The 17,601-nt window shown below is 38.9% G+C and overlaps 1 protein-coding gene across 11 annotated transcripts in view; it reads left to right on the top strand.

The window, feature by feature from the left end:
• Positions 1–17,601, top strand: part of INPP4A (inositol polyphosphate-4-phosphatase type I A) — a 210,632-nt gene that overhangs the window by 181,203 nt on the left and 11,828 nt on the right. For all 11 annotated transcript variants that reach the window (XM_045005413.1, XM_045005372.1, XM_045005397.1 and 8 more), the window contains 7 exons: positions 4,527–4,699; positions 8,778–8,901; positions 9,760–9,886; positions 11,464–11,604; positions 12,194–12,291; positions 15,792–15,904; positions 16,544–16,698. In XM_045005413.1, coding sequence (XP_044861348.1) covers positions 4,527–4,699; positions 8,778–8,901; positions 9,760–9,886; positions 11,464–11,604; positions 12,194–12,291; positions 15,792–15,904; positions 16,544–16,698 — 931 coding nt within the window. The remainder of the gene's footprint in view (positions 1–4,526; positions 4,700–8,777; positions 8,902–9,759; positions 9,887–11,463; positions 11,605–12,193; positions 12,292–15,791; positions 15,905–16,543; positions 16,699–17,601) is intronic.

Genomic DNA, 17,601 nt, shown 5'->3' with positions numbered 1-17,601 from the left:
GTGCAAGGAAAAGTGTTATTTTTCTCCAGTCAGTCCCTTTTTACCAAATAAAAACATGGTAGGAGGAAGACATGGAAGAAGAAATAGCTACAAGTATCGCTTAACTTCTATAAACACATACTTTCTCACCATGAAATCTGATAGGTTATTATTTCCTAAAGAGACGTGGAACAGGCTCACTGTAGAGTCTGGTAGCTTTATATGTTGATAGATGAGAAATGGTCAGTGACATTACCTTTAATTTCTCTTGTTGCCAAGTTCTAGTAAATTGATTTGAGGAGTGCTAACGTAGGACCTGTTCCAAAGGCCATGGATGTCAATTGTTATCTGATTGTTGATTTCAATGGACCTTAGATAATGCTGTTTATTGGGTGCTAAATTTAGTATTCTCAATGGGCATTAAGAAACGGAGCAATCTGATTGGATGATAGAGGGTAAGTAATTGCTTTGTGGGTGTGCCACAGCATTGTAGGCCATTGGAAACCTAACTTTCAGAACACAAATTTGAAATAGTTTGATTTCATTGTCTACCTCTCCTCCTCACAACACCACAGACTATTCACAGTCTCTAAATTATTCTGCTTAAATATTGCCTCTGTCTCATATTAAACTGCTGTGATTTCTCTCTCCTATTGGAGATCAGTTTGGGAGTGGCGTAGAGTCAACATCGATGTTATTAGCTCAACACAGTGTCAGTGTAGATACTGCACAGCTTACATCAAATGTTGCTGGCTTTCAGAAGCCATCCCACAATGCCCCACACTGACAGTTCAATTGGTGCAAACGCTCCTGATGAGGACACGCACCGCCAACACAAGGAGCAAAGTGTAGGCATGCACAAATGATGTAATTATTGCAGTGGCTGGACGCCAACATAAATTAGGTCAACTTAATTTTGTAGTGTAGACATACCCAATTCAGAAAAGCACTTAAGCATGTACCTAACTCTCATTGAAGTCAGTGGGACTTGAAGGCATGCTTAAATATGTTGTTGAATATGGATGGAGTTGAGCCCTGCTTTGCTGAATCAGGGGCTAAACACAGGTCAGCACTTGAATGAATAATCTGGTTTTCAGAGTTGCTGAGAACCTGCAGCTCTCCCAGAGTTAAATTGCAGCTTCAGGTGCCCAGTACTTTGATATATGACCCTACCTTTACTGCTGTATTCTCTTTACTGCTGTGGAAAAGAAAGATATAAACTTTAAAAACAAAACACACTCTCACAACTTTCCCTCTGTACACCTCTGTGTGTGCACATTAACTTAAATAGACTTTCCAGGGACAAAAGCAATAGGGCTTGTGTGCAGTAGTCCTGAGTGGCACTATTATATGTCTTAATAGGTCATTTCAGTATCTAATTTCTGTGCTCCATGGCCCATCATCACAGCCTCTCAGCTATAGAAGCTCTTTCGCTTCCTCCGTTATGCAGTGTTTTTCAGCCTTGGCTGCATTCTTTTTATCTCATTATTTCCATAGGTTCTTCCCTATGGAAAGCAAAATGTCCCTGGAGGTCTCTCCCATTCAGGCCTTCCTCCTGGCTTCCTAATAGCAATAAGAAAAATAAAAAAGACACATATGGAGCCAAATCCTGACATCCTTTACCAAGCAAGACTGCCATTGACTTGCATGGGTACTGTCTCTTAGTGAGGACTCTGAGATTTGGCCTTCAGTCTGAACTTTCAGTAGTAATTTTAACAAAAGGGGGGGTATTTATAAACAAAATTAACAAATGGTAACTTTGAACTTTTTTTGACCAGATCTACAGCTGCTGTAAATCAGCGTAATTGTCCCTCTCACATCCCTCCACACCTCCATTTACTTTGAAAGTTGTATTGATTTCAGTGGGGCTATGATGATTTACGCTAGCTATGGGTTTGCCTGTCACCAGATTGGGCACCTCCCAAGCGTTGTGGCCTGGGATCATGCTCATGGGCCTTCTTAGACTCCGACATCCTTTTTGCCATTCACAGTCCCCTTCTTGGGATCTGGGTTTATTCAGATAAAATAAACTAAAAAGTAAAACTCAGAGCCCGAAAACAAAATCCATCCATGTTACCCTCTTGTTAGGTCATTCCCAGGCCTCTCCTGCTTGTAGCCTCAGTCTCACTCACTCCTCGCTGTCTGTGATCTCCCTGAGCATCTGCACTTCACTGCAGCCTCCTGCTGCTCTTTCTAGGGAAATCACCTTATCCATATCCAGATGTGGCCTCTTAATAATCATAATTGGTTGGCCCCAACCCTCCAGCCCTTCAGGGACAAGCCATCCTATTAATTGTCCGATAGAGTATGTATTGCCATTAAAGTGTTCTGGTGATTTCATAAAATGTAAGAGCAGAGCTCAAGTGGATTGTGTTGTCACAACAGAATTAAAGTACCTGACAGTGTTTCAAAATCTTTTATTTGTTTTAAAGAATATATAGTTCCAACAATAAAATCCTGTTAAGAATATTGTTAAAGAAAACACAAACAAAAACCCGATTGAGGAAAGTGAATATATGAGTACTACAGACAATTTATTTTAAAACTGCCAGTGGATGTCCAGTCCTGATGTGAATCTGTCAGTTACTATTCCTTTCCTCTTTGTTTATAGTCAGTTGCTGCTGTCAGATTTCTTTAATTTACATGCGTGGCATCTCTCCTCTCAGATTAGAGGGAAAAGCAATGTCACACTGTTAAATGACAAGATTTGAATTTCATTATTGATGTTCCAAGCCATAAATAAAATATACCAATAGAGGAAAGGTTAGCGCACTCCAACAGAGCTACGAAAGTTTCCGTTACATAATAGCTGAACCTTGGAAAATAATCCAAGAATTGCATTATCTTTCTGAATCCTGTTTTTATAATGCTACTGATTTACAGTTTGATTTAAAACAGGTATCCATGTCTTTTTTTAATGGATTTGTTGACAGACATATAATAATTTTGAATTTTAACTCCCCCTGGATTATTTAGAAAGTTAAATATTGCCATGTATTGGAATGGCTACATTCTAGAAGATATTTTCCATTCTTTTTATCCTTTTATACAAAGCTCTTTAAAGCAAATAACGAGAAATAATTTCTTTAAAATAACCTGAATTTTGTTTTCTGAGGGTTCAGAGTTCCAGATTAGGGCATTTGATTAATTTGGAAAAACTGTATGATAGAGAATAAAAGACGAGCTGTAATTCTTTCAGTTAGCTCTTCTGAGCTACTAAAGTAAGATACTTTAATTATATGCAGTGGAACAGAGCCAAATAACTTTCCTTCATTTAGTTTATTATATTATCTGTCTACTGCATAGGACAGAGGTTTTAAAAGCACCCTAATGCTGGACTTGTCATTTATTATGTTTCTGTTAGCAAGTTTCCATAACTTCCCTCTTTGGATGGTTATCAGGGAAAATTGTATTGTTGTTGGCTCTTAACCATAGACTTCAATTGAAGTCCTGAACAGCTTCCTGACAGAAGCCTGAAATGATCCTGTTCTTGCATGATTCTGATCCGTACATCACCTTGTATGGTGCGGCCAGCTAGTCCGGTGGTGGTATGACTTCCATTTTTGGACCGTACTGTATGTTAAAAATAAAACTGATTTAAATAGCAGTTTTCCCTTTTTAAATTTCTATTTTTTAAAAGACCAAAAGCAGAACACCTTTTTACCCTGTCTTGTACTATGGAAAAAGTTTTGACACAGTGTCTGATTAACTTTTTTCACAGAATGATGAAAGTAGGCTTAAAAAACTGGAGGATGGTTAAGATGTGGGGGGAGGGAAGGAAGTAGAATAATGGAAAAACTGAACTACTGGGGCTTTTTATGGTACATGAGCTTGAGAGGAAGGATGGTGCAATGGTTAGGGTACTAGCATGGGAATCTGGAAACTTAGGTTCAGTTCCCTGCTCTGTCACTGGCTTCATGGTGACCTTAGGGAAATCGCTTAGTCTTGCTGTAAAATGGGGATAATAGGACTTCCCTACATCACAGGGGTGTTATGAGGATAAATACATTGACGACTGTGAGGGGCTCAGATGCTGTGGTACTGGGGGCCATGTAAGTACCACACAAGGGTAAAATAGATTTAGGAGAAACCTTTTTGACACCAAGGAGCAGAAGAAATTTAGTAGCAATTAGCTATACTGTGTATCTGTTACAGAATACAATTCGGCTTTCTTTCCTCCTATCTTCCTCCCCTTGAATAGTGCTTTATAAATCAGTTAGTCTGCTGCCTGCTCTCTGTAGGCAAATATGGCAGCTAGTATATGCTCATGAATATCCACCACCCCAGCCTTACACTGGAGAGCCTTCTTTACTGTTCTGTTGTAATAACAATTCTTTTAAGCACATTACAGTATGGTGCTGAATAGCACTGGAAATAAATGGGCCAGCCAGGAAAAATAAGCTGCTATTAGACTATGCTAAATGCCTGTTATCAATAGTGTTCTTCTTTAAATTGAGCCAGAAAGTTTCTTAGGACAATGGCTTTAACATTTTGTTCTTTTTCAAAATAAAAGTATTTAAAATGTCTTTTTAATTTTTTTTAACCAGGTGAATGGAGTGAGGCTCTTTACCCCTTGCTGACAACGCTCACGGACTGTGTAGCCATGATGAGTGACAAGGCAAAGAAAGCTATGGTCTTTTTGTTAATGCAAGATAGCGCTCCTACAATAGCTCTGTGCCTGAGCCTTCAATATCGCAGGGATGTTGTCTTCTGCCAAACTGTAAGCAAGAAAGTTGCCTGATATGATTACAGTTAGACTTGTGGTGGGTTTTTAAGAGTCTGAGAGATTAATGTGGTTAGAACTGATAATGTTTTATACTTATTGTCTTAACAGCAGTGTAGAAATCAAATGCAGCCTCCCCTCTTGTGCACCGAAAAATAGTACTGCATATAGGTATCTACCAATAAAATGAATTGTCTTCCATCTCTGTCCTGTATATTCATTTAAAAATTATACTAATTTAGTAGAGTTGTTAATTAATCACAGTTAATTCACGCGGTTAATTAAAAAAAATTAATCGTGCTTAAAAAAATTAATCATGATTAATTGCAGTTTTAAACGCACTGTTAAACAATAGAATACCAATTTAAATTTATTAAATATTTTGATTTTTCTATATTTTCATATATATTGTATTCTGTATTGTCATTGAAATCAAAGTGTATATTGTTTTTATTACAAATATTTGCACTGTAAAATGATAAACAAAAGAAATAGTATTTTTCAATTCACCTCATAGAAGTACTGTAGTGCAGTCTCTTTGTCGTGAAAATGCAATTTACAAATGTAGATTTTTTTTGGTTACATAACTGCACTCAAAAACAAAACAATGTAAAACTTCAGAGCCTACAAGTCCACTCAGTCCTACTTCTTGGTCAGCCAATCACTAAGACAAACAAGTTTGTTTACATTTAAAGGAGATAATGCTGCCCTCTTCTTATTTACAATGTCACCAGAAAGTGAGAACAGGCATTTGCATGGCACTTTTGTTGCTGGCATTGCAAGGTATTTACATGCCCAATATGCTAAACATTCATATGCCCCTTCATGCTTTGGCCGCAATTCCAGAGGACATGCTTCCATGCTGATGACGCTCATTTAAAAAAAAATGCATTAATTAAATTTGTGACTGAACTTCTTGGGGGGAGAATTGTATGTCCCCTGCTCTGTTTTACCCACATTCTACCATATATTTCATGTTATAGTAGTCTTGGATGATGATCCAGCACATGTTGTTCATTTTAAGAACACTGTCGCTGCAGAGCTGACAAAACACAAAGAAGGTACCAATATGAGATTTCTAAAGATAGCTACAGCACTCAACACAGGGTTTAAGACTCTGAAGTGCCTTCCAAAATCTGAGTGGGATGAGATATGCAGCATGCTTTCAGAAGTCTTAAAAGAGCAACACTCCGATGCAGAAACTACAGAATCTGACCCATCAAAAAAGAAAATCAACCTTCTGCTGGTGGCATCTGACTCAGATAATGAAAATGAACATGCGTCAGTCCACACTGCTTTGGATGGTTATTGAGCATAACCTGTGATCAACATGGATGCATGTCCCCTGGAATGGTGGTTGAAGCATGAAGGGACATATGAATCTTTAGTGCATCTGGCACATAAATATCTTGCGACACTGGCTACAACAGTGCCATGAGAACACCTGTTCTCACTTTCCGGTTACATTATAACAAGAAGCAGACAATATTATCATTAATATTAAATAAACTTGTTTGTCTAAGCAATTGGCTGAACAAGATGTAGTACTGAGTGGACTTACAGACTCTAAAATTTTACATTGTTTTATTTTTGAATGCAGTTATATTTTGTACATAAAAAACAAACAGAAGCGGTGGAGGGAGAAGAAAATATGATCAGCAAAACATTTCTTCCTGACCTGCAATACATTATTGCCTGCATCAAGTGCAAAACTGACAAATATGATTTTTAATATGTTACATTTTGGAGCCCTGCTTTAAGTATCAGTTATCAGTGGAAGGATTTGAGGAGGAGGGAACCAACAATATCTAAGGCTATGGCTATGCCATAGTCGAAGGTGTAATTTGAAGTTTGCGTAAGCATACATGCACTACCTAGCTAGCACAGCTAAAAATAGCAGTGAAGTCATTGCTGCATGGGCTATTACAAGCCCTTCTGGGTCCCCTGGGCATGCACAGCAGCCTGTGCTGCCACATCTTCGCTGCTATTTTTAGTGAGATACCCACTCTAGCTTAATCTAGCTATGTGTAGCTGAGCTGCAGTCACACCTCTGACTGCAGTGTAGACATGGCTTTAGGGTAATTCCCTGGAGAGGTGTCCAGCTCCCAACCCCAGCTGCTTGGAAAGGTGAGGGTGCTTGGATTTCTACTCACGTGCTGTCCCTGAGCCCTGCTTGGGGGCTCAGACTTTCATGTCTCCCTCTGACTAGAAGATGTCTGATAAATTTGAAGGGCTTCCCACATGTCTGTCTGCTGAAAGACAGAAGGAGCTTTCACACTCTCTTCTCTCACCTGATCGAGCCCATCTACGCTACCGCTTAAGTTGATCTAACTTGTATTACTCAGGGGTGTGAAAAAGTCACCTCCCGATCGACGCAAATTAGATTGGCCTAAATGCTGTCTACACCAGTGCTATGTCGGCGGGAGAGCATCTCCCACTGACATTGCTTCTGTGCTTCACAAAGGTGGAGTAATTATACTGATGGGAGAGCGCTCTCCCGTCGGTATAGTGTGTCTTCACCACATGTGGTACAGCGGTGCAGCTGCACCAATGTAGCAATGTAGTGTAGACTTGCCCATAGTCTCCTGACTACTCTGTGCCTTCTGCCCTCCTCCTCTGGCTTCTATTTTCCAGGATCTTCTCCCTCTGTGAATAGCTCCAGAGCCTGTCTCTGCTGTTTCTCCTAGCTTTCCCAAACAACAGCAGAGTGAAACCGACATGATGATTATTAGTTTTGCTGCTGCCCTTGAGGTTTTGAATAGTAGAAATGAAAACTTGATGGGAGTCAGTTTTCACTCAGCTGCAGCTTGGCATAGCTCTTAGCAGGAGCAGCAGCACGGGTACTGGAGCAATCTCCCTGCTGACTCAGGTAGATATTTCCTCTAGGGTTCAGTTTCAGATGTCTGAGTATTGGTTCACATCTGCTACAATTGGGTGCCATAATATTTTAAATTAAAGCTTAAATTTTGAGTAATTGATACTTACTTTCCTCCTATTCACCAGGGAAAGCTGACAACTTGCCATTGGTGAGTAGGCAAGTAGATTATTCTATGCCCTGTCATAGTCACACAGTCTTTGCTTAAACAAGTGCTCCTTGACATCAGCTAAATTATAGGATTATTCTGCTAACTCACTACACACCATAGAACAAACATACTCAAATTCTCCTTACAGATATTCCTTATGATTTTAAATCTTTTTGCTCTAATTATACTTTGTCTAATAACCTCAAATCATCAAGTTTAATTTTACAGTAACTGTTACTTAGTTTAAATAGTTCAAACAGCCCTTAGCAATCTTCTTTCAGGTGAAATGATCCCCAAAGGAATTTCCATATGGGGATCAATTCAGAGACTATTTTATACAAAAAGCATTTGATAATATGGGCAATTTCTGTAAACCACTCGCTGCTCTGTGTTTTGAATACAAAAAAATTCCCCCTCATAAATCAATCATTTCCTTCGGCTTAATTCTGCAGTGAAATCATAATCCAGTGTTAGTGGCATCAGTCAGTTGTATTGGAAATTACTGTGTTGTTACAAACATGGAATTAAGATCCACCACAGTATTGGGACCTGATCCCGAGAAGTGCTCAGACCAGCTGCTTCCGCTGAAGTCAGCAGGTGTTCACAACACTACAGGGAAATGTTTGCATAAAAAAACAGGCATTGTAGCCTTTAAACTTTTTTTAAAATGTCAGTGGAATAATTTCTGTTAATATTAAATCTAAGTTTCAGAGTTAAAACTAGTTGTGTCTTTTACACCTGTAATTGAAATTGTTTTCCAAGGAAATCTTGGAGATTAATTAATAAAACTTAGATTCTAATACAACTGGTCATGTGAATAAAACTAATAGACCCGAAGGCAACAGGAATCCCTGTAAATCAAATAAAATATTTCCCATTTTTTTATTAATATTTCTCTTGAACTGTGAGGAAGGAGTGTCACTTCTAAAGAAAAAGAATATCAGTTTGACAGCTGTTACAGCATCTCTTAGAAACTACAATGCTTTCATTTTGGATTAGAGACCCACGTTTTCTAGTTATTTTACTTTTGCATTTCTTCTCTTCTGTAGCTGACAGCTCTTATTTGCGGTTTCATTATCAAGCTGAGGAACTGCCTGCATGATGATGGATTCCTAAGGCAGCTCTACACCATTGGTCTGCTGGCGCAGTTTGAAAGCCTTTTGAGCACATATGGTAAAGTCACTCTGCATGGGACATTGTTTATGAATTGACAATTTCAGCTTAATATAGGCCACAGTTGCAAAATGAGTGTGCAGCATTTGGAATAATTTGCAGTTCAGCAACAACAAAGAATTTTGAACTGAACCATAAAACAAAATTATAGTTTAAATATTTATTCAGCCCCTGAAATAGAAGCTTTGTATTTCTTTCATTTAAATGATTTATATTTCATAAAATAAGACTGTGGTTACTTGATCATACTTGTTCTTTTCTGAAGAGAAATGGAATTAAACTCCAACCAAGTTAAGAGGAACTACTTGCAAAAAATACAATTTGCAATTTCTTGAACCTCCTTAAATACATAATAGAGAGACTGAAGAGGTATTAGGAGTATGACTCTATGAATAAATCCAGATCCACTCATACTACTGTGCAGTATGGAATTAATGCTTTTTGAGCTGATGACAAATTGACAGAATACCGTGCTTATGGATATGACCAGCCTCTGAAGCATTTACTAACATTATTTATCAATGGAAAAAAAACATAAAGTATACTTTAAGGTTGTAGCCACGGATGTGTTTTCCATCTTTACCAAGATTCATAAAGCCAATTAAGACTCCAGTCCTGCAATCAGATCAACTTTTACTTATTTTTGTGTTTGTGGGAGGCTCATTAATGTCAAAGGTTTTTAGCATGGAGGCAAGGGGCTACCCGTGTAGATCCAGTTGAAGGATAAGGGTCTCCTAATTTCTTCAGAATGCTGGTGAACCCCAATCATATCAAGTGTGTGTTTGAGACTAGATAAGAGAAAATTGTTTATTTATGGAAAGTAATTACTGCAATCCACTTTTCCGCTCCTTGATTTAGGTGAAGAGCTGGCAATGCTGGAGGACATGAATTTGGGAATAATGGATTTGAGAAATGTAACCTTTAAAGTAACTCAGGCCACATCAAATGCATCTGCTGACATGCTGCCAGTCATTACAGGAAATCGGTAAAAAAAAAAAAAAAGTAAACCCAAACAGAAGAGAAGGGGGGCAGTGGGGCTAGAAGAAGGAAAGATTAAAAATATACTTGAACCTCAAGTGCAAAACAGCCAATATCTGGATATATTTTACAATCCCAACATTTCAAATAGAATGATTTTGAAGCTGATCTTGATTAATTTTTACTATTGCTTTATTTTACAAACAGCCAAACTGAAAAGTGCATAACAAGATGACTCCAGAAAGATGACAAACTTGTTATCATATGTAAATATTAAGTTGTCCTGGCTTTTCATAATCACAAGGGTTTCAAGCATCCTAAAAAGATCAAAAAATAAAAAAGTCTATTTGAATTAACAAAAGGCAGTTTTCCAATATACACTAGGATTTGTTACAGCTTTAATCTGGTGAGAATAGCAAAGCTTTCACACCGTCAGAACAACACATTGAATCGGACGCTTCAACCTGCCATCTAGTCAGTTAGGCCGCAGTCCTGCTCCCGGCACAATACCAGCAGATCCTTGCACCCATGCAGAGTCTCATTGAAATCAGCAGGACTCTGCACGAATGCGGGGATCTGCCCAGAAGGAGCTGGTATTGGGATCAGGGCTTTAGCTAGGGAAGGGCAGGACCCTCACTGAACTAAATGAGTTTTTTTACAATTTAGTTGAGATTTTAACTGATGTACTTTTAGTCCAATAAGAGAAGAAAAATACAGGAAATATGTGATTTAAAACCAACACAATGGCAAAACATGATATTGGAGACATTAAATATAGACATGAACATGTCTTTTCATCTTCAGTTAGACTACAGAAAATGAAGCATCATTTCTAAAAGCGCATGTAATTTTTGTAGTGTTAGCTTTATGTTGAGGGGAAATTGCTGTTTGTGTGTTCTGCTTCTGTCCACTAAAAACTGCAAATTTGGCCTAAACTATACTCTTTTCCCCCTCCATCCAATGTAAGACAGACTGACTATTTTAATATAATATTTTCATAGGCTCCTTAGCACAGTGGTTGAAAGCTTTTAAAGTATCATTGTGGTCAGAAAAATAATTGTAAAGATTCTGTATTTGTTCTCTCATTGACCTCTGTATCAAATTGCCTTTTTTACATGTACCCCACCCTCCAGCCCCTAAATGCCAGTCCTGCAAATTCAATCTGGTGCTTGTAAGTCAAGTGGGTTCTTCTTGCTTCTGTATCATCTTCAGTAATAAAGATTTTGAAATCAAAGTTACCGGACTGTTGATGATGTGTGAGGCACACTAAAATCCAGCTTGTTCTCCCAGAGCCATGCGCACTCTGCAGTAGTAAATTAAATGAAAACTAATTTTTGACAGCAAGGTAAACAGATAAAACACAAAAGGTAAACACGCCAGGACATAAGCTGAGTGCTGCAGTTTTTAAATTGCTTTCTTTTCTGACCAGTACGAAGCTTAAAAGCACTAGCATGTCTTTGATACCCTATTAATTTGCTGTATGTTCAGCTATTATTCTTTGCAAAAAGAAATGTCACATTTTTAAAAATACGGATCAGTAAGCAAATGCCTTAGTTGTAATATTTTCCGTTTGTTTGTTTGAAGTGATGGATTTAATGTGAGGATTCCTTTGCCAAGCGCCTTGTTTGATTCGTTGCCCCGGGAGATTCAGAGCGGCATGCTACTGAGAGTTCAGCCTGTTCTTTTCAACGTGGGAATCAATGAGCAGCAAACCCTAGCAGAGAAGTACATATTCAATTACAAAAATTCAAGCTTAAATGATGTGAGATAATCTTTTACCCTGCTGGAAATACATTTCTGCGATGATGGAATACCTTGCATTATTGTCATAAAAGAAAATAAATGCTGGATAAATAAAGGCATGTTTCACAGTCACATATCTTTGGATCAGTGACTACAGCCTCCTCCTTAGTCCTACTCATTGTTGTTTTGTATCCCTTTTACCTGTCTCTGGCAAGACAACAGGGCAAAAGTTCTCGTCAAAAGTTTCAGATGGTATTTTCCCAAACCAAATTAACTTGAAATTTCCAAATAAATGGGCTTTTAATATTGAAAGATAGAGAAACCAAGATTTTAAGTATTAACTGCCAAAGCCTGAGTGTGTATGTGTATGCACCTTCATATAATTTTACTCCTGGAATAAATCTCTTTTTAGCTTTTTAAGCTGCACTCCTCACTATCTTAGTAGAGGATTGAACTTTCAGGAATTTCGCAGGTTGAATCTTTAAGTCACCCTCTCATGTTTAAATGTCAGAAAAGAAAAGGAGTAAAGGTATCTCTGGGCTAATGTTGTGCCCTTTTCTCATCTTTAAAGGTTTGGAGACACCTCGTTACAAGAAATAATTAATATGGAGAGTTTAGTTCGGTTGAATTCCTATTTTGAGCAGTTCAAGGAAGTTTTGCCCGATGATTGTAAGTACTCAATAACTTATAGCAGGTAGACCTAGTATTTTTCATTTAAATAGCTGATTAGTTTGTATCAAATTAATTGTTTAAATGTTGAAACTACTCCAGTATCAATGGCACCAGAGCAGTGATGAAACTGTGTTGCAATTTCAGAGTTAAATAGCGTTATATAAAATGATTTGCGGCTCACTCTGATTGAACTTTTATCCTTCTATGAGTGGTATATTTATTTATAACATGTATGGCTGCTGGGGGGAAATTATACAAGTGAATATTTTCACAGCTGGTACTATGGCAGAAACTCTGCCTGCTACTATGGTAGTATTCTCCATATGCATGATGGTCTGTTGTGAGATCAAGACACCACACCTTGGACACACACCATTCCTCCTGTATTTTTCTTTTTAAGCTCCTGTGAAATGATAGCATTTGTAGCCAGTGAGGTTGTTTCAAAGAGTGGAGAACCAGTTGCTAGAGCAGGTATGAAGGCTGCAAGTCAAAATTCCACCCTGTATGAGGGCAAACTTCTTGTACATTTCTTATTCTTTTATCTGGAGGCAAGGTGTAAGTATATATGTGTGGAACCACAAAATAAGATAGAAGTTAGTTGGCACAGCTTTGAAGTCACAACCTTTCCTTTTTCCATATACAAAAACCATTGGGCTCCAAACCACGTTTATGGGATTTGCATCAGACACATACACACAAAAACAAATACATAAGCATTCGAAAGGCCAGTAACAACGCTAGGGAGATCCCTCCTTCCCCAAACTAAGGCATGTTATCCCCTTCCTCCCTTGCACAGAGGAACATGGGACACTGCCCATCTTTTTAATCACCGTCGGGCCAAATTGCATTCTTAGTTATACTGGATTTATCCTGGTGCAGCTGAGAACAGCATCTGGCCCCCCCGTCTCCAGGGTCCCATTAGTCCTGTGTAATCACATTCTGTGAAGACTTTACCTAAAAAAACCTACATTTGATTTTAATATTTTGGTGCCACATGTTAAATAATAAAAAATAATTAACTTTCAATGTCCTGTATCAGAGGGGTAGCCGTGTTAGCCTGGATCTGTAAAAAGCAAGAAAGAGTCCTGTAGCACCTTATAGACTAACGGACGTTTTGGAGCATAAGCTTTCGTGGGTGAATACCCACTTCTGAATACCCACTTTGTCAGACGAAGTGGGTATTCACCCACGAAATCTTATGCTCCAATATGTCTGTTAGTCTATAAGGTGCCACAGGACTCTTTCTTGCTTTTTTCAATGTCCTGTTTTTCTTCTCTCTCTTCATTCCTCTTTATTTTCTTCTCAATATGAGGAGTCATTCAAGTCATTTTTTCTTCCCTCTCCAATTCTGTCCTCTCTGTTTTGTTCACTCCTCTCCCTTCTCTCTCCCTTGGCTCATTTAATTCTGTCTCCTGCTTTGCTAGCTCTCACTTTCTCTTTCCGGAGCATTCCTTATCCTGCAGTCTGTTTTCCTCCCCCTGCGAGAGACCAACTAAGCTAGAAAGAACAGACCAAGTCCTGTCATCTTCTCCACCAGCCTTTATCTTCTTCTGATCTTCCCTAATCTCTTTCTGACACTCACTGCAGCTCCATCTTTTTTTCATTGTCCCTCCCCTTACCTTCAGAGTGTCCTCCTCTCCCACACCTCTCTTGTTTGTGTCGTTTGTAGGGCTGGAAGGAGGTATGATACTTTCAGAATTAAAACCCTAGGACACCTTTGTGATAGTGTCTTTAGCATTGTGAAATAGTCATTCAAATGACAAAAGTACATCTTATTGTTAAAAGTGGGGTCTGGTGCCATACTTCCAGCTTCCACCTCAATACTACCACGTACATATTTTCTGCACTAGAAGCTTTCTTATAGTAACTTAGTGTTCCGAGTAAATTTATCTTGAAGCATAGGAAAAGTGTCACTAATATGCACTTTGGGTAAAAGAACAGCTTTGATAGTGTCTATACCCATTTGGCTTTTCTCTTCGTTCCAAGTACCATTCATCACACTGGTTTTCCTGCCACTGGACTATTTGCTCTGTGTTTACCAGGGATAAAATCTGCTTGATATTACAGTACATCTTGAACAACTGTTTTGTGATTATATATTAACCAGATACTCTGATTAGTGATGTGAAAAATTGGGAAATTTCAGGTGCCTCAAAAGAAGTTTCTGGGACATCTTGTGAAAAGCTGGGGTAAAACCAGATGTATGCTTACAGGAGGGAACAAAGTGATGGCAGTTCTCTTTCTGCTTCTGTTCCAAGCACATAGCGGCAATATTTGAGCAGGGTTACAAGCTGAAACAGGCACTATTTTCCATGAGCCCATGCCCAGCTCAGGCAGAGCAAGGAGAGTGTCTAACAATTTCCCCAGCTGGCGTGGGGCTGCAAAGCAGATGGTTGGTATCAGTAACTACGTAAGCGCAAAGGACGAGTGGCCATTGGGGAAACTGCTGGTCCTTTGTTCAAGGGAAGGAGTGCTCTGGGAGACACAAGATCACTTAAATGGAGACTCAGGAGGAGTCAACCAGGGTAAATGCGTCCCAAAAGCAACTTCTCTGCTTTTCTGCTATTGTCAGAAGAAACTTCCTGCAGGACCCTCCAGACTTGTAGGATCCAAGCACTTCAGGATCGCTGAAGCATGAATTACTCCTGGTTGGAGAGAGGAGATGAAGTGTGTTTCTCCCCCATTTTATCCTCTTGGACTGTTGAGAAACATTTGGAATGGCAGCCTGTACACTCTCCCCACAGCAGGCAGTCTCTCTGTGTAGGGAGCCAGCAGGGCAGACCATTAGGAGTAGCTTTTCTCACGGCTAGCCGGTGCCTTGGTACCATCTGAGAGAAGAGACGTGGTCCAAAAACTGAATCACATGGTTCACAGCATGTTTATTTTGTCAGATAATAATTCTCTAACAGTATATATCACCTTATTTATCCAGTTGCAGCTTTAGGATGTGTACAATGTGTACAATTATGTAATAATTGCTGTACAGGACCTTGATACTTATGTACTAAATGATATATAACGCTTGGATTATGAATAGAGGTGACTATTGAAATTTCCATGGCATTTTGAAGGGCTGTTTCCTTCTGTAGGAGTCTAATCAAAGACCTTAATTAATTTTAGTTCAGTACTAATAAACAATCCACAGAATGCTAAGTCCTGCAGGGAGAGTGCCTCGCTTCACTCAGTAATGGCTTCTCTGACCAGCTGAATGATGCTGACAGGAATCTGAAAGTTTGTGGATACTCTGATGATGGACATTGAAGGGAGGGCAGAATGTAAGATGAGATTTCCAGAGTCCTTGCAGGAACAGGTGCAATCCACTATGGCCTCCTGAGGAGGGAAATATGACACCCAACATATAGGATAGTAAACCGATCCTGTTTTTCTGTGTGATTACTTTGCACTCAGATTCTGGTTTCCCAGAGACTGAAATCCTGTGAAAATATCATTGTGTAACCAATGGCCACTAACAAGTAGGAGTTGTTTTTATTTTATAGGCCTACCTCGATCTCGTAGTCAGACGTGCCTGCCTGAACTGTTAAGGTTTCTGGGACAGAATGTACATGCAAGAAAAAATAAGAATGTTGATATTCTTTGGCAAGCTGCTGAGGTATTTATCATTCTAATTATTACCACGCTCTGACAGTCTTTTTTGTACATGTACAGTATATACTCTCCTTTCTTCTTTCAAGTTTATTTTTGTAACCTATATTTCCAAATTTCCCAGTTGTCTTGCAAGCAGATTTTTAAGTGGCCCCTACCTCAAGTCTCTAAGGTTGGAAAGGAAAGTATCCACTTTTAAATCCAATAAATTCTTCACACAGATGTTAGAGGGTGTTTTGGTTGAAGGGTTGGAAGATGTCTTTCTACAGTAACTCTTGCACCATTCTCCTCTGGCCTATAGAATAATAGAGACCAGTCTGACAAGCAGATGGCAGAAATCACTAGATTAAAAATGTAAAACACTAATTTTTGACAGAGCTTTTAGATAAAGACAAATCTTATTATCATCTTGGTGAAATATCTTTCCAAAATAATTTTTTCGCACAACACCAGTAACTAAAGGTACAGTGGTTCCATCACGCTGCCTCTAATACTAAGACTTTTGATATCAGAGATCTAAAATGTGAGCTGATGCAAAATGCAATTTCTATTACAAGGGGGCTGAGGAGAGGGACAATAAGTGTGTTCTCTTAGCCAAAGTGTTTCCCACAAAGAAGAAATGATGAATTGTGTATCCCACCTCTAGATATGCCGGAGACTAAACGGTGTTCGATTTACAAGTTGTAAAAGTGCCAAGGACAGGACAGCCATGTCAGTGACCCTAGAGCAGTGTTTGATCCTGCAGCATGAACATGGAATGGCTCCTCAGGTCTTCACCCAGGCACTGGAGTGCATGAGGAGGTAAGAGTTGGACTGCTCACTAGTCACTTATTCCTAATTCAAGATCCGTGTAAACTGCAGATGAGTGGTTGTCTCTTTTTGGGAAAGGATCAGTTCCATCAAAAAATAAAGTAAAATAAACCCCACAGGCTATAGTTGGCTGTCAGACCATCTCTCTTTCAATCTTAAATTCCTTGACCTGTGCAAAGTAAAATTGATTATTGCCAAATTTGCACAAGGTGCTCTTTAAGGGGCAAGAAACAATTTGTAACCTTAGTTTTCGACAATGTATTGGAAGTGTTCAGAGAAGCACATAAGAGAGACCTTTCAAACAGACTGTCAGTGCTGAGCTACCAGTTGAGCATAGAAGACTAATGCCCACTTGAAAGTCACAATGATTGTGACATTCCCTTGTCTGCCATTATGGTGCTATCTTTTTAATTTAGTTTTTGATCAGGAGGTTTTCTCAGAGATGACCTCTCTGTTCTTTCTTATGTGAAGGGTACGCATCTGCAGGTTGCACTGGTTTGCTATGCTTACTCCTTAGCAGTGAAACAGTTTGCTCACTGGGCAAATTGTCATTTTGAGTGTTTCATGATACAGCAACCAAACCCCATCAAAACCTGTCAGTGTTCTGTTGTCATATCAATTTAACAATGTTCTGTATTCTGAAGCAGCAGACATGTTTGCCGAGTTAAATACTAAAAAAAAAAAAAATCTGTTTATTGTTGTTCAATGCCTTGTTTCAAGCACTGCTGGAAAACTCCGTATTTCACATACCAAAAGAAAGGATAAGAAATCCAGTTTTAGTCTCTATTAATGTAGTTCAACAATGCTGTTGAGTCCTGTTTTTGACATTCACTCTTACTGAACATACTGTACTGTGTGTCTTCTCACAAAATTCTTGAAAGTGTTCAATTCTCT

This window comes from Mauremys mutica, chromosome 1 (assembly GCF_020497125.1).
Source record: "Mauremys mutica isolate MM-2020 ecotype Southern chromosome 1, ASM2049712v1, whole genome shotgun sequence".
Lineage (NCBI taxonomy): Eukaryota > Metazoa > Chordata > Testudines > Geoemydidae > Mauremys > Mauremys mutica.
The sequence above is the reverse complement of the archived record's forward strand: the minus strand, read 5'-3'. Positions and strand labels throughout refer to the sequence as shown.